The 22,645-nt window shown below is 40.8% G+C and overlaps 1 protein-coding gene across 1 annotated transcript in view; it reads right to left on the reverse strand.

Annotated features, from left to right (window-relative positions):
- pde7a (phosphodiesterase 7A) overlaps positions 1-22,645 on the reverse strand; it is a 108,280-nt gene that overhangs the window by 9,114 nt on the left and 76,521 nt on the right. Inside the window, 3 exon segments of the mRNA XM_052022603.1 lie at positions 6,203-6,334; positions 10,109-10,209; positions 13,511-13,606. Of these exon segments, the coding sequence (XP_051878563.1) occupies positions 6,203-6,334; positions 10,109-10,209; positions 13,511-13,606 (329 nt within the window).

Genomic DNA, 22,645 nt, shown 5'->3' on the forward strand with positions numbered 1-22,645 from the left:
CTGCTAATGACATCACCCAAAATGGTAGCCAGGGATGTTGTGTGGTCAGCAGTTGAAAAGAGTCAGTGGAACAGGATGTGGGTCTTATGGATGAGTTCAGAGGAAGAGGGAGATAGGAGAGAAACAAGAGAAACACACAAATTCAGGTATTGGACTGGGGGGAAAATATTGGAATTGGTTTATTGTTGTTACTTGTACCAAGGTACAGTGAAAAACTTGTCTTGCATACCGTTCATACAGGTCAATTCATTACACAGTGCATTGAGGTAGTACAAGGTAAAATAATACAGAATGCAGAGCAAAGTGTCACAGCTACAGAGAAAGTGCAGTGTAGGTAGACAATAAGGTGCAAGGTCATAACAAGGTGAAAATGGAACTTTCAATTTTTCACATTTCACAATGGAAAGTTATTTAGTTTGTTATTTAATTCAACACTGAACTCAAATAAGATCATTATTAGATAAATGCTCACAGACCAATACATTGCAAACTAAATTCTGCTCATTACTAAATCTATTAAGACTAGTTCTAAGCCACATTATTGCAAAAAACTATTTTGAAATACTCACTAAGTTCACCATGTTACTGACTTGAAAAAGTCAGCTTATCCCAATTTATGCAAAAATGAAAATGTCTCATTAAAATGATGTCTTTGCATATGGTTATCCAATCTCTTTGATTATCTTTTGTTATCCTCTTATCATTTAATGATTTCATCCTTAATAATTACACATTTAGTTATAATAGGCTGCTTTGTAATCAAGAATAAGGTTCCATATATTGGAAGGATCCTTCTCCAAAAACAAAATAACAGATTTATACCATTATATCATATTATGGATATACTTCTAGATGTGCTCAGGAAGTCCATCAAAAACATAGACTCAGGTAATCAGATGTGAAGGGATCTTCACATCATTGACTTTCACTGTTTTAATAGGAGTAACTTAATTTTGCATAAGCACTAATTTTCCAACAGATTCATTACTAACTCTTACACCAGAGGGTGCTATAATGCCTACTATCTTCACAGTAACTATTGATGTCTAAATTTATGAATTGGTGGCAGAGAATTAATATGCACAATTTATACCAACAAACCTCATTTACAACATATGTTCTACAAGTACACAGTTTAATTAATGATATGTGGTTTCGTGGGTTTCGCTTTGGGAGGCGTCGGGACTTTGGAACAGATAAGTTTTTCTTTTTTAAATAAGGTTTTTATTATAAGGTTTTGTTTTATAAGGTTCTTTTTTTATATATGTTTTCTATATAAGTTCTCATCGGGAATAGTGGGGGCAGGACTGCGCAGGCACGTGGCGTCAGCAGGTAAAGTGCGAGCAGTTTAAAAATCAAACCGCCATATCCAGTGGGCAGCGGAGTGAGATGGAGCAGAGTGATTGGGCTTTGGCTCAAGGGGCTTCGGCATAAAGGGGCGAGGAAAGGTAGGTGACGTGAGTTAAGGAAGGAGTATGAGTGCAGTTTCCTGTACTCGGTGTCAGATGTAGGAGTTCCCGGAGTCTCCCTGCCTCCGGGGAAGGCTATATCTGCACCAGGTTGTGTCGAGCTGCAGCTCCTGAGGGACCATGTTAGGGAACTGGAGATGCAGCTCGATGACCTTCGTCTGATCAGGGAAAATGAGGAGGTGACAGAAAGGAGTTATAGGCAGGTGGTCACACCAGGGCCACGGGGAGTCAGGCAAGTGGGTCACATTCAGGAGGGGGAAGGTGACGAGTCAGGCACTAGAGAGTACCTCTGTGGCTGTACCCCCTTGACAAGTACTCCTGTTTGAGTACTGTTGGGGGAGACAGCCTACCTGGGGGAAGCAACAGTGGCAGTGTCTCTGGCACAAGAGTCCGGCCCCTGTGGCTCAGAAGGGTAGGGAAGGAGAGAGGAGGGCACTAGTGATAGGGGACTCTATAGTTAGGTGAGCAGGATAGGCGATTCTGTGGACGCAGGAGAGAAACTCAGAAGGTAGTTTGCCTCCCAGGTGCCAGGGTCCAGGATGTTTCAGATCGCGTCCATGATATCCTGCAGAGGGAGGGAGGGAGAACAGCCAGAGGTCGTGGTACATATTGGTACCAACGACATAGGTGGGAAAAGGGATGAGGTCCTGAAAAAGACGATAGGGAGTTAGGAAGGAAGTTGAGAAGCAGGACTTCAAAGGTAGTAACTTTCAGGATTACTGCCTGTGCCAAGTGACAGTGGGTATAGGAATAGAATGAGGAGAGGTTAAATGCGTGGCTGAGGGATTGGAGTAAGGAGCAGGGATTCAGATTTCTGGATCATTTGGGGCCTCTTTTGGGGCAGGTATGACCTCTACAAAGAAGACGGGTTGCACTTGAATTGCAGGGGGACCAATATCCTGGCGGGGAGGTTTTGCTAAGGCTACTGGGGGAGTTTAACTAGATTTATTGGGGGGTGGGATCCGAACTGGGGGAATAGGTGTTGGCTCTCAAATAGAGAAAGCTAATAGTAGGTACGAGAGGGAGTGATAGGCAGGTGATAGAGAAGGGACATGCTCAAGACCGGTTGAGATGTGTCTATTTTTAATGCAAGGAGTATTGTGAACAAGGTGGATGAGCTTAGAGCTTGGATAAATACTTGGCAGCTACAATGTGGTGACCATTACAGAGACTTGGGTGGCTCAGGGACTGGAATGGGTGCTTCAAGTGCCGGGTTTTAGATGTTTTAGAAAGGACAGGGAGGGAGGCAGGCAAAAGAGGTGGGGGAGTGGCACTGTTGATCAGAGATAGTGGTCACAGCTGCGGAAAAGGTGGACATCATGGAGTGACTGTCTACGGAGTCTCTGTGGGTGGAGGTTAGGAACAGGAAAGGGTCAATAACTTTACTGGGTATTTTTTTTTATAGGCCGCCCAATAGCAACAGGGATATTGAGGAGCAGATAGGGAAGCAGATCCTAGAAAGATGTGAGAATAACAGAGTTGTTTGTGATGGGAAATTTTTAACTTCCCAAACATCGATTGGCATCTCCAGACAGTGAGAGGTTTAGATAGGGTGGAGTTTGTTAAGTGTGTTCAGGAAGGATTCTTGACACAGTATGTAGATAGGCCTACAAGAGGAGAGGCTGTGCTTGAGTTGGTATTGAGAAATGAACCTGGTCAGGTGTCAGATCTCTCAGTGGGTGAGCATTTTGAAGATAGTGATCATAATTCTATCTCCTTTACATTAGCACTGGACAGAGATAGGAACAGACAGACTAGAAAGGCGTTTACTTGGAGTAAAGGGAATTATGAGGGTCTCAGGCAGGAAATTGGAAGATTAAATTGGGAACAGATGTTCTCGGAAAAGTACGGAAGAAATGTGGCCAATATTCAGGGGATATTTGTGTGGAGTTCTGCATAGGCATGTTCCAATGAGACAGGCGAGTCACGAAATGATACAGGAAACCGTGGTGTACAAAGGCTATAATAAATCTAGTCAAAGGAAAAGAAAAGCTTACAAAAGGTACAGAGAGCTAGGTAATGTTAGAGATCTGGAAGAGTATAAGGCTAACAGGACGGAGCTTAAGGAGGAAATTAGGAGAGCCAGGAGGGGACATGAGAAGGCCTTGGCAGGCACGATTAAAGGAAAACCCCAAGGCATTCTACAAGTATGTGAAGAGCAAGAGGATAAGATGCGAAAGAATAGGGCCTATCAAGTGCAGCAGTGGGAAAGTGTGTATGGATCCGGAAGAAATAGAAGAGTTACTTAATGAATATTGTACATTAGTATTGACTACGGAAAAAGATCTGGGGGATTGTAGTGCGGACTTGCAGCAGGCTGAAAGGCTTGAGCATGTAGATATTAGGAAAGAGGAGGTACTGGAACTTTTGGAAAGCATCAAGTTGGATAAGTCGCCGGGACCGGATGGGATGTAACCCAGGCTGCTGTGGGAGGCGAGGGAGAAGATTGCAGAGCCTCTGACTATGATCTTTGCATCATCGATGGAGACGGGAGAGGTTCCAGAAGATTGGAGGGTTGCGGATGTTGTTCCCTTATTCAAGAAAGGGAGTAGAGGTGGCCCAGGAAATTTTAGACCGGTGAGTCTTACCTCAGTGGTTGGTAAGCTGATGGAGAAGATCCTGAGAGACAGGATTTATGAACATTTGGAGAGGTATAATATGAATAGGAATTATCAGCATGGCTTTGTCAAGGGCAGGTCCTGCCTTACGAGCCTGATTGAATTTTTTGAGGATGTGACTAAACACATCAATGAAGGGAGAGCAGTAGATGTAGTGTATATGGATTTCAGCAAGGCATTTGATAAGGTCCCCATGCAAGGCTTATGGAGAAGATGAGGAGACATGGGATCCAAGGGGATATTGCAGTGTGAATCCAGAACTGGCTGGCCCACAGAAGGCAAAGAGTGGTTGTTGAAGGGTCGTATTCTGAGTGGAGGTCAGTGACCAGTGGTGTACCTCAGGGATCTGTTCTGGGACCCTTGCTCTTTGTGATTTTTATAAATGACCTAGATAAGGAAGTGGAGGGATGGGTTAGTAAGTTTGCGGATGACACAAAGGTTGGAGGTGTTGTGGATAGTATAGAGGGCTGTCAGAGGTTACAAAGGGACATAGATAGGATGCAAAGTTAGGCTGAGAAGTGGCAGATGCAGTTCAACCCAGATAAGTGTGAAGTGGTTCATTTTGGTAGGTCAAATATGATGGCAGAGTATAGTATTAATGGTAGGACTCTTGGCAGTGTGGAGGATCAGAGGGATATTGGGGTCTTGAGTCCAGAGGACGCTCAAAGCGGCTGCTGAGGTTGACTGTGGTTAAGAAGGCATATGGTGTATTGTCCTTCATCAATCGTGGAATTGAATTTTGGAGCTAGGAGGTATTGTTGCAGCTATATAGGACCCTGGTTGAACCCCACTTGGAGTACTGTGCTCAGTTCTGGTCGCCTCACTACAGGAAGGATGTGGAAGCCATAGAAAGGGTGCAGAGGAGATTTACAAGGATGCTGCCTGGAATGCAGAGCATGCCTTATGAAAGCAGGTTGAGGGAAATCGGCCTTTTCTCCTTGGAGCGATGGAGGATGAGGGGGGACCTGATAGAGGTATACAAGATGATGAGAGGCATTGATCGGGTGGATAATCAGAGGCTTTTCCCCAGGGCTGAAATGGTGGCCACAAGAGGACATAGGTTTAAGGTGCTGGGGATAGGTATAGAGGAAATATCAGGGGTAAGTTTTTTTACTTAGACAGTGGTGAGTGCGTGGAATGTGCTGCTGGAAACGGTGGTGGAGGCGGATACGATAGGGTCTTTTAAGAGACTGTTGGATAGGTACATGGAGATGAGAAAAATAGAGGGCTATGGGTAAGCCTAGTAATTTCTAGGGTAGGGACATGTTCGGCACAGCTTTGTGGGCCAAAGGGCCTGAATTGTGCTGTAGGTTTTTCTATGTTTCTATATAACTGTGATGCAAGGAAATCATTGGGACAGGAAGGAAAACACATACCTCTTTGTGCTCTTAGTCTTCTCCACACAGTTTCTAAACAAGTCTCCAGTCATATATAAAAATCAATCAAAGGATGATAAGTATCTTCATCTCATTTAGCTGTATTCAGGTATATTTATAGATTTTACCATCACATTGAATTCAGTGCCAGATGCATCTCCGTGACACGTTTCTGAGGTGATGTTGTGGGGTTTCAGGTGCAATAACACACAGTGATCTTCACTGTCATCATCATCCCCCTCCTCCTGCCCCTACTGTAACCATATCCTGTCAGGCTCTTCTAATGATGGCCTTGGCAAGTCTTGTTGGCCACCCCTGTTGCGCCCACCCCCCCCCCCCCCCCCCCCAACAACCTCCACCCCGCTCCAAAAAACCCTGGCGCACATCTCCACCTCCTGCACCATGGCTTCCACATCCCTTTGCAAGATTTTGTTTCTCCACCTCCACTGCAGCTGCTCTCCACCATGGCAGCCATAATGGGTGTTAGGCTTTGGCCACCTTCTGTCATTGGTGGAGAGTAAAATTTTCCAGCTGCGCTAGATTGAGCTGGGTCCTGTTGTGGCTCAATATTCCTAGCATAAAGGATTAGATTTTAGTGCGATTCACAGCACACAGTGAAACACCAACAAAAGATGATGTACAATTTCTAGGCAATTAATTCTTCATTTACATCCTCTTTTTAGTAATAAAACAATGAATTCTGGCTCTTGAATGAACTTCAAATTCAATCAACACTTACCTTGTATAAACTTGCTAGGTAGTGACTGGTTTTGATTAGGAAAGGCTGGTTAACACCAGGATGATCCATGTCATGTGTGGCGGCTGCCAGCAAACCCACCAGAATATCCCATGGAGAAACAGACTTTGCAAACTTTAAAGAGAAAGACGATCATATGTTTAGACAAAAATAACTAAAATGGAAATGCTAAATTGTGCTATCTCATAAAACATTTAAGCATAAACAACCAGCAATTCACTGGCCTGGATCTTGTGAAGGATTGTCAGCAAGACTATCATTCACTTATTTATAGAGTAAATTGGTCAGCAAACTGCAGCATCCACAAATCCAGATGTAAATGTCATTTTACAGGTTTGTCTGGTTGGAACTGCTCCTCTGCAAGTTTCATATACTGGTGCCTTGCTGAGAGATTAGACATTGAAAATGAAAATCGCTATACATGATCAAAAAAGTTTCGTGCTGGTACCTTGCAGCATCCTTTCAATTGCCCTAGCTCACTCTTTCTCCCTGTCCTTTATAACTTTCTCTCTACATTACTCTTATGCAATTTTGCATTTAATTAAATAGTATTATTTATAATTTCTGGTTTAGATTCTGCTCCATGAGAGCTCTTCATTCTGAATTGCTTAAAAATATACATTGTTCCTTTCTTTACTGTACTATAAACATATTTACCACAAGCAGTCTGCAGTTATTGTTAACACTCAAAAGTCCAAAAGTCCTGAGAGTAGCTGTAAGCCAGTCGAATGGCAAGCATCATTCCTTCATGGCTGAAGGTCATTATCCATCTTTTCATAAACTATTCACTGTTTACACTTGCTTTAGGTTTTGGTAAGTTGCATTACTTTTAAAAGTTACTCTAAGGCCAAAACTTTTCCAATTTCATTTAATTAATTGAAGGAAATATATATCACATAACTAAATGATTAAGTTTAATTGCACACAAAAGTTAAGATGTCTACATTTTTATAATTACACATGTACTTTACAGGTCTAGATTATTCTTCTCTTGCCCCAAAAGCATGAGAGCTGTACTTGTCCACAAAACAGAGCAGGGTTACCAGCTCATAGCATATTGAGGTGCAAATGCATTTCTAACAGTTTGCTCAATCCTAATTTCTGGAAAAAGTACCAAAAATTTAATTTTATATGTGCATTCCAATTCCTTTAAAGTTTTACAGTATTGATGAACTACATACTGCAGATCTAAACCATCAGCAGCAACTTTAAAAGATGCATTCTGCTCTGCAGAGCAACAACCAGAGATATTTCTACTCCTAAAATTTGCAGTGTGATAAAGTCAAAATAAAGCATAGTCCATCTGCTGCAATAATTGGTTATCTAAAGCACAAAATGACATATTATATTCACTCTATCGAGTTAATTCTTTCCTGTCCCATGAACTGCTGTATCCCAAACTCAATGATCATCTTTGTAGATTAAATGGGTTCAACTGTGTGTCTGCCTGCCTCCAAAAAGGTCAAGTAAGTCAAATCTTCCAGCAATACAAGATTTCTGCTCAACCCCACGCCATTTCCTCCCGCACGTGAATAAAAGTGAATAGAAGAAATGGGCCATACAATGTTTAAGGGCTGAATATTCATCTGCATGTGCAGTATAATATATGAACAAACATTTAATATATGCACATACATACTTTTTCTCAAGGTTAGATTTTTAAAAATGGACAAATCGATAGAAATCAAAAGTACATCTTTCCAGATAGTGGATAATAACACAATGAGAGGGATCTACTGATAATGATTTAGTGATAAAATCTGAATATAAAAATGTAATGGGTTGATGACATCTACGTGCAGCTCATAGAAGAGGAATTGCAATAATACCTCGATGGGTATTTCACTCAGCATAAAATTAACAAATCAATGTCTTTATATTCCTTTCTCATTAACACTTTCCATTCTTCTACAGACCCATATTGTTCTACTCACCTTCCACCTTTGCATTTTAAATTGTTTTTTCATTATTTTTCCAAGTTCTGATGAAAAGTCATTGAAATGTAATGTTAACTGTTTCTCTCTCCGCAGATGATACCTGATATTCTGATATTTCCTTTATTTTCTGCTTTTACTTGAGTTTCAGAATACACTATGACAGATTATTCCATACTGACAGGCAATACCATTGATCTATAGCTTCAATTTAATTACATATATGTAAAAAAAATTTGCAATTGCACACTTGACAATTGTAAACTACTTTTTGAAGCTATTTGGTGAGAATATTAAATACATAAACATGACCTCCTTCCCACCACTTATTATTCTAATAACTGTACACTTAGTAACAGTGCCATTTGCCTGAATATTGCTGTGTGCCATGCAAATGCTCCCTCCCATTTCCTGATTCAGTCCAGGTTCCCCTGAAGACTTCATATCCAACAATGCCAGAAGGGGAGTTTTATAATCAATTACAGTTACTAAGTCTGAAGTAGGGAGAACATTTATACAGTAGTTGGAGTGGAACTACCTGCTTGAAATAAGTGAGAAAAATATGTGGACATCACTTAACATAAAGAGAAAATATTTGGAGGAAACATTTTTTAATGTTAATTTTTCTCTTATACAATAACATTGCGATTTCAGAGAAACAAAGGACTGCAGATGCTGGAATCTAGAAGAAAAACACTATGATACTGGAGGAACTCAGCAGGCCAGGCAGCATCTGTGGAGAAGAGCAGGCGGTCAACATTTCGGATCAGGATCTTTCTTCAGGACTGAAGATAGGAAAAGGGGAAGCCCAATATATACGAGGGAAAAGCAGAGCAGTGATAGGTGGACAAAAGAGGGGAGGTGGGGTGGGCACAAAGTAGTGATAGGTAGATGCAGGTAAGAGATAGTGATAGGCAGGTGCGGGGTAGGTGGGGAGAGCAGATCTACTGGGGGGTGGGTCAAAGGTAAGGAGAAAAAGGAAAAAAGGGGGTAGAAAAAAAGAGATAGGCTAGAAAAGGGAAGAAAAGAAGCAGCATGGTTGGGGGGGTGTGGGGAAGGGGTGTGGGGATTACTTGAAGTGGGAGAATTCAATGTTCATGCCATCGATATAGCGGAGAAAGAGTTGAAGAACGGGGCCAGAGTAGGCTTGGAACAGAGACTATTCAACATAGCCAACGGAGAGGCAGGCATAGCTGGGGTCCATGTGAATGCCCATAGCTATGCCCTTGGTCTGTAGAAAGTAAGAGGAATCAAAAGTGAAGTTATTTAGGGTGAGGACAAGTTCAGCCAGGTGGAGGAGGGCGTTAGTGGAAGGGAACTGGTTCTGTCTCTGGTAAAGAAAGAAGCGGAGGGCAGTGAGGCCATCATGATGGAGAATGGAGGTATATAGGGACTGGAGGTCCATGGTGAAGATGAAGTTGTGCATGCTGCACCAATGTTCACCAATGAACATTGTGATTTCATTTTGAGGAGGCATTTTATCCCAGTTCCCAGAATGATCCCTGCTGTTTAAAACCTCATGTGACACACAGATAGAGGTCATGTTTTCTCATTTTTATAAATGTTTCTGGTTATTCCCAAGACAATATAAACTTAGCCTACATAGTTTCACTGTGAAGAGAGGAAAACATAAAATGGATAACACAAAGACAAACTTACTACACGTTCAAAATCTGAAATAAAACTGAAAATGTTAGAAATATCCAACAAGCCAATCAGTGCTTTTGGAAGAGAAACAGAATTAACATTTGACGTTCATGCCTTTCATCTCATCGATTTGAAAAATTGTGTTTTTATTTCTTTATAATAAAATAATATTGACAGCTGATTACATTTTTAAGAAAGTTTGTTGAATACGAATTATTTCTAGCTACTGCTGACATATTTCTAATGGCTGTATTTGAAAGCCCAGGAAGGAAACCTGAAAACATCAGTCCTTTGACACTTATTTTACCTTCACTTCCTTTAGGTAACAGTGCATGGCCTGAGTTACATCAGCAGCATGTACTGCATTGTGATAAGGGTTGTTACGGTGGTAGTCCTCCTGAACCATAACTGCATAAAAAGAAAAAAAAGGTCATTTGATCACTTACTACTTACATGAAAAATATTTGGAAATATTAAAAGAAATGCAAGAGACAATTTCTTGAATGTTTGTTAGCTACTGTTTTCTCAAATTCAATCTGAAGATTAATGAATTATTATTATTCTCAAGTTGATTAAAATCTTATGTTGAAGACATCACCAAAATCTTATTATTAGTGTATTAATTTACTGCTGCAGGTGGAGATGCACAAAGGGTGATTGTATGGTAGTCTAATGACCTATCACAACAAAATTCAGTAGCATCCAAGATCCAAAGTATCAGGCACCACTGAGATGTCCTTCATATCTTTATGCACTACATCAATGTAGAATACATAGAGAAAACAAGTGCTGGATCCATGTACAGGGATGAGGTGGGGGAGGAGGAAATCAGTCAGGATAAAAGGTTGGATCAGAGGCTTGGTCAAGAGTAGGATAAGGGAATCTGGGGCTGACCTGAGGAGTGATTGTGAGGTCAGGAGACAAGGTTCAAGGATCAGTAGCATGTGACCTAATTTTTCCGATAACATTGTAATGTCATTCTATGCCCATTTGATAATGATATCATGTCATCAGTGGAAACACAATCCACTATCAGAAGTGCTAATCAAATTCCCTAGAGGGAGCAATTTGACCCCGAAATCATCACAATTGCGTTCCACTCCAGAAATAAACTATTTTCTTACACAGTGTTTTGCTTTCTGGTCTCAACTCCACAATCTATAATTCATCTAGAATGCATCATTCCTGTGATTTCATTGGAGGTATTTTAAGTGCTCCTTACCTGTTAGTGTCCAATTCCCAAATGTAATGACTTCAATATTCTTATTTGCAAGTCTCTCCTAAGGTTCACTCCACCCTACAGCATTCTCTTGATTTAAATCCCAATTTACAAGTCTAGATTTGAACCTACAGTATACCTGACACTCTATATTCCAGTACAACTGCAACCTAATTTCTTATGGTCTTACCAGTGAGCAAAAATATTAAGCACCAGTTCCTCTGACTCAATTCATACAATAGTAAGAAGAGATTCTAAGTGGTAAACAGACATGGTACCAGGGTGGAAAAAAAAACAGGATTGAGACACTGCAGAACATTCAATAACCAAGGAGGCAGAGCCAGAAATCATGGTTTACATCAAAACCAATGACATAAGGATGAATTCAAAAAGGGCTTCATGGGTGTCATTTCTGGACTACTAAACTGTCACAGTGCAGTGGGAATAAAGTAAGAACAGGCAGATTAGCGCATGCCTAAACTCAAGAGAGGCCTTTAACTTCTTGTGCACTGGGACAAATTCTGGGCAGGAAGGTCCTGTTCAGGATGGCTGTGTTGCATCTTAACAGGTCTGGGTCTAATGACTTAGCAGAGTTGTTCTCTGGTGCGGCTCAGGAGGGCTTGAATTAAATAATACAAATAAGTACCAGGTTGAGTATAGTAAACTGAGAAAAATGAAAAGGAAAATAACATGGGTAAAGAGAGGGTTTGAAAAGAGAATGTGAGTTAATGTAAACAGAAGTCCAAAAGTCTTCCACAGGCATGTAGACAGTAAGTGGATAGGGATGGGACCAATCTGGGACAAAAGTGACCAAACGATAGCGGTAGAAGACTGGAATACTAAATAACTGGTCTTTACCAATGTAGAATAAACTGCCACAAATTTCAGAAGTTAACAGAGAGCAGAAAATTGATGGGCTGGGGGGGGGGGGGGGGGGGGGTGGGCAGGGGGATAGTGGTTGTTGGTGGTGGTGGGTGGGTAATGGAAAGTTCTCTATGCTTAGAGTGGACAAGTACCTGGAATGGAATGCATCCTACATTGCTGAGGGATGTGGAGTTGGGGTTTGCAAAAGGGGCTTACTAAGTCTTCCAATTCTCCTTCAATATAGGAGAAGTGTCAGCAGATTAGAAAATCGCAAGTCCCTTGTCACAAGGACATGGCTAATGGCAATAGGCCGGTCAGTATGACCTTAGCTGTGGGGAAGATTCTTAAATCTATAATCGGGGAAGAAAAATAAGAGGCACTTAGAGAAGTTTCATTTAATAAAGAAAACCCAGCAGTGATTTGCTAAAGGCTAGTTGTGTCTGATTAATGCAATTGTATTTTCTGAAGACAATGAAATAGATATCATCTTCATGGGGCATTTGAGGTTTATACAAAAGACTGGTTATCAAACTTAGGGTTATAGAATAAAGGATCAGTAGCAAAACAGAAAATTGACTTTAAGCAGAAAGCAATGTTTTTAAGATTATGGGATAGTGGATAGCAGTGATCCAGAGAGCTTGGTGCTGAGACCCTGGCTTTTTTAATATCAAAAAGTGACAAACATGAGTGTTCAGGGTAAAATATCCAAGTTTGCAGATGACATACAGCTTGGAAATGTCATACAATGTAAAGGATAGAAACAGACTGCAAGAGGACATAGAATGGGCAGACATTATGGCATAAGATATTTAATACAGAGAAGTGTATTATGATTCACATTGGATGAAAGAGTAAGGGGAGAGAAAACAGACCAAGTGGCACAGTTCTAAAGGGTATTCAGCAAAAAAATGGAGTAAAAGATTTATGAACATATATCCATAAAGTGGAAAGGCAGAGAACATTTAAGAAAACATATTGGGATTCCGGGATTTGTAAATAGAGCCACAGAGTGCAAAAGTGTGGAGGATATGTCAAAAATGTATAAAAGACATCCAATTTTGGTCAACTAATTTTAAGGTGGTTCTGACAATTCTAGAGGATGCAAAACAGATTTACGAGAATGACTCCAGGGTTGAAGGATTTTACCTGCAAGATTAAACTGGAGGAAGTGGGGTTCTTCTGCTTGGAGCAAAGAAGTGATGAGACAGAGGTGTACATGATCATGACAGGTTTACACAGGATTCAGAAAGAAATTGTTCCCATTAGTAGATGGTTCAAAGACCAAGGGATATCAGTTTAAAAAATTAGGAAATAGATACATGGAAAATGTGAGAAAAAGCTTGTTAATGCAGAAGTTATGATCTGGAACTCACTCCCTGTAAGACTGGCATCAATAGAATCAGGGCTTTCACAAGGGGAACAGAAAAATGAAAGAGAATGATTTATAGGACTGCTGGGAAGGGCAAGAGAATGGGATTTGATGGGATTGCTGCACTTGGAGCAGTGATAGACTTGATGGGCTAAACGACCTCCAATTCTGTACATTTCTAGGATTCTAATGTGTTATACAGTTATCAAGTAGAAAAATATGGAAAAGACATCTGGGGAAAACACAAGGTCACTTACCTAAAAATCGACGCAATTTTACCAAATCTAAGTTGAAATGTTCTATAAGTCCATGGTATTTAAACAAGTGGAAGGTCAAAGTAATCAGACTATTTCCTGTAAGTATACAAAAATAAGTAACTACTTTGTAATTATTTGACACTAATTTCACTGTTGTATATTTAAACTTCTAACAATAACATCAAGTTCAAGCACTGAGCTCTCAGGACAATACTACTACTTATGTTCATATTTTCACAAAGCATTAAGTGCTTTTAATGCTAAAGATTTAATACATAATTTGCATTTTGATAACCAAGAAGAACTTAATGTGAAAGAAAATAATAAAGCCAGAAGAATCAAGAGTCTTGAATTTCTTGAAAACTTAGTCCAAAATAATAGTACAAATATAGTACAATGATACATTTCAGCATGAAAGATCAAGGGAGTTTCACTGCAAATAACTTGCAAATATTTTCACAAAACAGTTTTGCAGCCTTTAACATTGAATTGGTAAAACCCTGTGGCACTTATCAATAGCTTATCTCCCACCTCCAACATATACTATATACAATATACAGCGCAATCAAATTCTGGTGTTTTATGCCAATTGTTAAAGCAATTTGTTACTTCTCCAGTTTGAAACCTACAACATGAATAATGTCTTCCATGAATCCAACTTCATGACAACAAATTAAAAGAATTAAAATTAAAGAATTACTACAACTGTGTTCCTTGTATTTCAATGCATGCTCATAAATGGTTTCATTGTTTCAATCTATAATTTTCATGCTAAAAGAGGGCCTTAAAGAATGAATCTGGAATAAGTTTTATACTTTTAACAAAGGAATACTTTAGTTTGTTTTATGCAATTTTTTCCATTCAACAGTAAGTGGAGGATATTCTTAGATTGTGCCCTTTCAGGATATTCAATGTTTATTCAAAAATTAACAAAAAATAAAAATAAAATACTTTGAGCATTTAAATGAATAAAATAATTCTAAAGCAGTACTAAAATGAGTTATGCTTTTACTATATCTTGGGAACCTTAATTGGGGAATGTAGCCAATCAAGTGGAGGGGGTATCAGTGGGTGAGCATTTTGGAGACAGAGATCATAACTCTGTATATTTCAAAGTGATTACAGAAAAATATAGGGATTGACCAGGAATAAAAGTCTTAAACTGGAGGAAGGAAATTTTCATTAAAATAAGACAGGACATGACAAATATGGACTGGCAGCATCTGCTTGCAAGTAAATCTACATCTGCAAGGTGGTAAGCATTCAAAGAAGAAATAGAGTTCAGGGCCAACATGCTCCCGTAAGCATGAAAGCCAACAGCAACAGGTACAGGAAACCCTGGATGTTGAGGGTTGGATGAAGAGAAGAAAGGAAGCATTTGATTGGTCATAGAATTGTACAGCATAGAAAACTGGTCCTTCGCCCTATTTATACCAATTCCACTTGCCTGCATTAATTCCATATCCCTCTATGCTTTACTCATTCAAGTACCTGTCCAGGTACCTCTTAAATGTTGTTGCTATTCCTATCTCCACCACCTCCTCTGGCAGCTCATTCCAGGTACCAACTATACTTTGTGTGAAACATTTACGCCTCAGATCCCCTTTAAACCTCCTCACTCTCACATTAAACCTATGCCCATGGGAAACAGACTTCTACCCTATCTATGCCTTTCTTAATTTTATATACTTCTATCATGTCACTTCTCAGCCTCCTTGCTCCAGGGAAAACCAACCCAGCCTATCCAATCTCTCCTAATAACTCAAGCCCTCCAATCCAGGCAACATCCTGTGAACCTTTTCTGAACCTGCTCTTGTTTATTCAAATCTTTCCTATAGTGTGGCGACCAGAACTGCACATGACGTTCCAACTTTTGTACTCAAGGCCTTGACTGATGAAGGCAAGCATGCCATGTGCCTTCTTCACCACCCTACCCACCTGAATTGCCACTTTCAGGGAACTAAGTACTTGTATCCCCCAGGACTCTCTGTTCAACACTCCCCGGGGCCCTGTCATTCACTGTGTATGTCCTGTCCTGGTTTAACTTCACCTCAAATTAAATTCCATCTGCCATTCCTTTGCTCATTTTCCCAGTTGATCAATATCCTGTTGTAACCTTAGATAGCCTTCTTCACAATCCACTAGTCCTATTTTGGTGCAAACTTAATTATGTCACCTACATTCTAGTCCAGTTCATTTATATGACAAGTATCCGTGTAGCACACCACTGGTCACAGGTCTCCAGTCTGGAAAAACCCTCCACTACCATCTTCTAACTCCTTCCACCAAACCAATTTTGCATCCAACTGGCTAGCTTCACCCTGGATCCCATGCTTTCTAACCATCTGGACCAGCCTACCATGTGGGACCTTGTCAAAGCCCTTGCTAAAATCCATGTAGGCAATGTCTACTGGGTCTAAAGATAGGGGAGGCCAATCAAGAATGTAAAAAGTGTAGGGAAGTGCTTAAAAAGGAAATTAAGGCAGCAAAGCAGGGTCACAAAATATCACTAAGACAGGATTAAGGCAAATCCGAAGGGATTTAAAAGTATATTCAGAGCCAAAGAATAACCAGGGGGAAAAGTAGGGCCCATTTGGGACAACAGGGGCAATCTGTGCGCGGAGCCAGAAGGTATAGGTGTGGACCTAAATGAATACTTTCAATGGTATTCACAAAGGAAACCAACATTGTAGTTGGAGGATTCAGTGAAGGAAAAAGGTGAAATTCTTTTGCAAGTCTCCATTACCTTTGGTGCCAATTTTCACTCTGTTCTCACTTACACATGGTCCATATCTGATTCTTCCCTTTCCTGACATCTTGATCTCCGTTTCAGGGGCTAGGATAGCCACTAATATTCATTACAAGCCCACAAGATTCCCACAGTACCTAGGCTACACTCCTCTTAGTGCAAGGACTCTATTCCATTCTCCCAGTTTCTTCATCTGCAACATATCTGTTCTGATGACGACGTTCCACACCAGTGCCTTTGAAATGCTTTTCCTTTTCCTCAAACATGTCTTCCCCTCTACCATAGTTGACAGGGCTCTGAAGTATATCTCCATTTCCCACATATTTGGTCTCCTCCTCTCTCCTCCCAGCCAGGACAAGGACAGGGCCTTTCTTGTGCTCAACTTCCGCCCTAGGCCTCCACATTCACTGGATCACCCTCTGTCATTTCTGCCATCTTCACCAAGATTCCATATTAGATACATCTTCTACCCTTTCATCATCCTGGAGGGAGTGTTCCTCTGCAATTTCCTGTTTCACTATTCTATTTCCCACAGCACTTTCCCATGCAACCACACAAGATATAATACCTGCCCTCTTACTTCTTTCCTTCCCACTATTCAAGGGCCCAAACAGGTGAAGCAGCAATTCACTCACACTTCTTCCAATTTAAATGTTTTCTATTCAGTTCACACAATCTGGTCTCTACGCTGAAGAAACCAAAGGTAGATTGGGTTACCACTTTGTACAATACCTCCATTCTTTCCACAAACGCAACCCTGAGCTTCAAATCACCTATCAATTTAATTCTCCATCCCACTCTGATCTCTTTCTCTGTCCTCCTACTTTGCTTAAGGATGCAGCTCTTCTTCCACCTGCACACGTTCCAGCCCTCAGGACATACTGAACTTCAGTTTCAATTTCAGCTAACCATACTTTTTTTTTCCCTCTTCAGATGTGGCTGAACCTTTGTTTCGGTTTGTTTCTTTATTTCACCTGATTCTAATTGCTGATTTTTAAAAAGGAATTATTACCTTGACAAGTTTGGCCTGTACCCTGTTAAACATCCTCTCACACCCAGTTCTCTCCATGATTTAAAACATGCTTGTTTCTCACTTTTCCAGTTCTGATGAAGGATCTGTGATATAAAATGTTGGCTGTTTCTTTCCCAGGAATGCTTCCTGACCTGCTGAATGCCTCCAGCATTTTGTTTTTAATTTTGTATTTCTGGTATCTGCAATTTTGTGCTCTAAAAATAAAGTGTGGTAGAGTCTATTGATAAATTGCATTTGCTATAGTATTTTTAATTACATTTAAGTGTTTTTAGGCAAGTTTACTTTGAATTTTGAATGTCAAAGCTCGGTGCACAGCTTTGCCCTGCTCTTGCCAAAGGTTTTCTCAACTTTTTCCATAGACATGCAAGAGACCAGGTTAGACTGCATGAGGCCCTAGTGCTATGAAGGGACTTGAGGACAAGATACTTTTGGCTAGTAAATTCATGCAAATGCAAATGCAAATAAATGGGATCTGTGCAGTGAGTGGAGGCAGCTAGACCTGCTCTGCAAAATCTGGACCATACTCAGTAGGGGTAATGATGCAGAGACAGTTCAAAGACTTTGCATGTAAAATTGGAACCTCAGGTGTTGCAATAATGATAAACACAGAGGATGAAAAATCAAAATAAACTGTAGATGCTGGAAATCTGAAATAAAAAGAAAAAGCTGGAAAAAGTTTTTGTATGTCAAGCAGCATCTGTGAGGGAGAAACAAAGTGAATGTTTCGGATCAAACACCCCTTGTCAGAACTCCTTCCCTTTCCAAGGAATGGAGGGTACTTTCGAGCAAGTTCCTAACTCTCTTCAATTACTGCAAAACATTAATTTTTTTAAGATGCTGCTCCATATCCCATGATTTTATCTATCAGAACTTCATGAATCCTTCTAACACATTAGACAAACACCCGCTTTTTTCCATTCTGAAAAATCAGAATCTTCCAAAAAAAAAAGTGAAATCTTTGAAACATGGTAGATAGGATTATTTATTCACCTTTCAGAAGCTAGCCATCACGGGCAAGACCAGAATGCATCACATAACTGAATTTAAGAAGATGGTGGCAAGACACCTTCTTGAACCACTGCAGTCTTTCTGGTGAAGGTATGTATTACCACAATGCTGTAGGGGAGGGAGTCTGAAGATATAGATCCAGTAACAATGAAAAATTGGCAGTATATTCCGGTCAGGGAAGTGTGCAACTTGTTCGGCAATGGTGTTTGCATATGCTAGCTGCCTTTATTCTTCTTGCTGGTAAAGGTCACGGATTTGGGAGGTATTGTCACAGTAGCCCAGGCAAATAATTACAGTGCATTTTGTAGATGACGCACACTGCAGCCACCATGATTGTGAAAAGAATGAATATTTAGGGTGATAGGATAACAATCAAATAGCTGGTTTGTCCTGTATGCATCAAGATTCTTTGGAGTTGTTGGAGCTCACTGTAATCTAAGCAAGTACAGTATTCCAGCATGCTCCTGACCTTTTAGATGTCGAAAAGGTTTTGGGATATCCAGTGGTGAGTCATTTGCTGCAGGATACCCAGCCTCTACTCGTTTTCCTAGCCAGACACAGAATGTACACAACTGGATCTGTTGACTTCCTAGCAATTCCCTAAAATTTTGAAGGTTAGGGGGCTCAGATTGGTAATGTCATTGACTAGGAACATCTTCAATAGGTACTGTCAAGGGTAAGTGATCAGACCATCTCTTATTGAAGATGATCATTACCTTCCACTTTTGTGGCACAAATGGTACTTGTTGCTTATCAGCCCATGCATCAATGTTGTCTCGGTCTTACTGCATGCAGACATGGATTGGTTCATTTGCTGAGGATTTGCAAATGGAATTTTACAATTGCCACGGCCAAGAAATCTCACCAGCACCTCTACTCCCTCAGGAGGTTAAAGAAATTTGGTTTGTCCCCTTTGACTCTCACTAACTTTTACTGATGCACCATGGAAAGCATCCTATCTGGATGTATCATGGCTTGGTATGGCAACTGCTCTGCCCAGGACTGCAAGAAACTGCGGAGAGTTGTGGACACAGCCCAGCGCATTATGGACACCAGCCTCCCCTCCTTGGACTCTGTCGTTACCTCTCGCTGTCTTGGTGAAGCAGCCAGCATAATCAAAGACCTCACCCACCCGGGTCATTCTCTCTTGTCTCCTCTTCCATCAGGTAGAAGATACAGGAGCCTGAAGGCACGTACCACCAGACTTAAGGACAGCTTCTACCCCACTGTGATAAGACTATTGAATGGTTCCCTTATACAATGAGATGGACTATGACCTCAGGATCTACCTTGTTGTGACCTCACACCTTATTGCACTGCACTCTCTCTGTAGCTGTGACACTTTACTCTGTACTGTTATTGCTTTTAACTGTACTACATCATTGAACTCTGTACTGACTCAATGTAGCTGCACTGTGTAATGAATTGACCTGTACGATCAGTTTGCAAGACAAGTTTTTCACTGTACCTCGGTACAAGTGACAATAATAAACCAATACTGAAGCAAGCGTTTGTTGCTCCAAATTCCAGCAGCTGCAGTCTCTTGTGTCACTATTGTACATACTAAAGATATTATTCCTACTTATGACCTTATGATTGAAGGACAGGTAGTTGCTGAAACAGCTGAAGATTCTTAGGCCTGGTACACACTTCCTTGAGGAACTCTGCTGTGATATTCTGATGACTCCTACAGGCACAACTATTTTCCTTTATGCAAGGTAAGATTCCAACCATTGGATTGTCAGTTTTATCAAGGCTCTTTTGATGCCATGCTCAGGCAAATGCTGCCTTGATATCCAGGACAGTCACTCTAGAATTCAGACCACGATTACACCAAGACTGTGATGAGGTCTGGACCAGAGTGGTTCCGGCAAAACACAAACTGGGACACGGTGAGTAGGTATGAACTCTTGGCACTGTCAATGACATCTTCTTTACCTCTGCTGATTGAGAATAGGGTGATTGGGCAGGAAATAGCTCAAATGGATTTGTCATTTGTGAACAGAACATATTAGTGCAACTTTCCACTTGGTCAAGTAGATGCCAGTTTTGCAAATGTACTGGAACAGTTTGAGTAGAAGCAATAGTTCTGGAGCGCAGGTCTTTAGTACCACAATTGAGAAGTTGTTTGCTCCCATAGGTTTGCTCTGTCCAGTGCCCCGGACCACACCTTGGTATCATGTGAAGTGAATTGGCTGATGGTGGTATGTCAGGAGGAAGCCAAGATGGATCTACTCAGCAATCAGTCAGAGTAATACAGCATGGATCAGGCCCTTCGGCCCAACTCGTCCATGCCAACCATGGTGCCCACCAAGCTAGTCCCATTTGCCTGCATTTGGACCATATGCATCTAAACTCCTCCTATCCATGTACTTATCCAGATGTCTTTTAAGTGTTGTTATTGTACCTGCCTCAACCAATTCCCTTGGCAGCTCATTCCATATACACACCACCTTCTGCGTGAAGAAATTGCCCCTCAGGTACCTTTTAAATCTTTCACCTCTCACCTCAAACTCATGCCCTCTGGATTTTAGTTTGCCTTCCCTGCAAAAAAGACTGCATGCATTCACCCTATCTATACCCCTCATGATTTTACACACTTCTATAAGGTCACCCCTCAATCTCCTACGTTCCAAGGACTAAAGTCCTAGCCTGCCCAACCTCTCCCTTGAGTCCTGGCAGCATCCTCATAAATCCTCTCTGCACTCTTTCCAGTTTAATGATGTATTTCTTCCATCAGGGTGACTGAAACTGTACACAGTACTCCAAGTGAGGTCTCACCAACATCTTGTGCAACTGCAACACAACGTCCCAACTCCTAAAATCAATGCCCTGAATGATGAAGGCCACCATGCCAAACACCTTCTTCACCACCTTGTCTATGTGATGCTGCTTTCAGCAAACTATGTACTTGTACTCCTAGGTCCCTCTGTTGCACAACACTCCCCTGGGTCTGACTGTTCACTGTAAAAGTCCTACCCTGGTTTGAGTTCCCAAATGCAACACTTCGCACTTATCCAAATTGAAGCCATTTGCCGTTCTTCAGTCCACTTACCTAGCTGATCAAGATCCCCCTGTAATTTTTGATAACCTATTTGTCATTTTTGTTTCATTTTTGCTTTGTTCCTGTGAATTCTAGACATTCTGAAGATGTTAACATCCTCTATGTGGCAATTCTATTGGGTACCAACAGCCATACCTTCCTGCCACAAAACCTCAGCTTTACTGAGATAAATAAAGGCCATCCACATGGCTGCAAGTGTTTCAGCCTTGCCTTTAGCACTCATATGCTGGGCCTTGACATTGTTGAGGGGCAATATTGGAGTTTCAAGCTCCTGTTTGCTCTTTAATTATCTACCTGAGCAGACATAATGTGAGAAAAATGTTAATTCCCAACAGATAAATCACATAATATGTTGGGATTACATTGCCAAATGAAATCCTTGAGGAGGCATGCTAAAGATGTGCAGTGTCCAGGTTAGTTTGCATTTGGACTGTTAAGTGTAGCTCAGATCAGTGCATATCTATGACCATTCATCCAAAACATGAACATAGCAAAATTTTTGAAACTTATCCATGCCAATAGTGCAGTAATTCCAAGACTCAAATGATTTTTAAGGTCTGAGGAGAGGAAAAACAAGCCAGAGAATCTGCTTTGAAGCAATACCAATTCAAGCAGCAACAATTTAATGTATTGTGGGAAGCTTTAGAAGCTTATATGCAAATACTGACAGCTCTGTAGCAGAAATTCAAACTGCAAGCTTTGAAAATTGTTCTGTTTCTGTATCAAACCGTAACTTCCTTGATAATGATTAGATTACCTTTGAAATGAACAGTGCTTGGAGTGTTGCTACACTGAACATAAAGAACCATTTCTTCATTTTAGAGACTATTTACTTTACAAGGTTGATGTACACACATCATCCATTCCAGTAGATTGATGTATGCTAGCCAGTCCAATGAAGTAGTTTACAATTTCATTTGATTGCTAACTCAGTGCCTAGCAGTTCAGAAGCAGCCTCACTACAAGCTTTCAATCAGATACCTTGGCAACAATACTTTCTTTTCAGCAGGGTGCCTAGCCAAATCCTTAAACATAGGAATAAAGCAGAATGGATACATAGGTCATCTAGCCTGGGTCAAGGCAGCAGAAACTGATCCCTGTGCCTTACAATGTAGAGACTCAGTCTATAAACTTCTTAACACAGTTCCAATGCTGTGTAGGTGAAAATGGCAATATTACACCAATCTCTGGATGTCTTAGTGTCAGTCAGGAAACTTGACTCCTGACTTTTCTGAGAGATTTTTGCTTGCCCTAGCATCTCGCTTCCATTGTAGACTCTCC

Source organism: Pristis pectinata, chromosome 9 (genome assembly GCF_009764475.1).
Source record: "Pristis pectinata isolate sPriPec2 chromosome 9, sPriPec2.1.pri, whole genome shotgun sequence".
NCBI lineage: Eukaryota > Metazoa > Chordata > Chondrichthyes > Rhinopristiformes > Pristidae > Pristis > Pristis pectinata.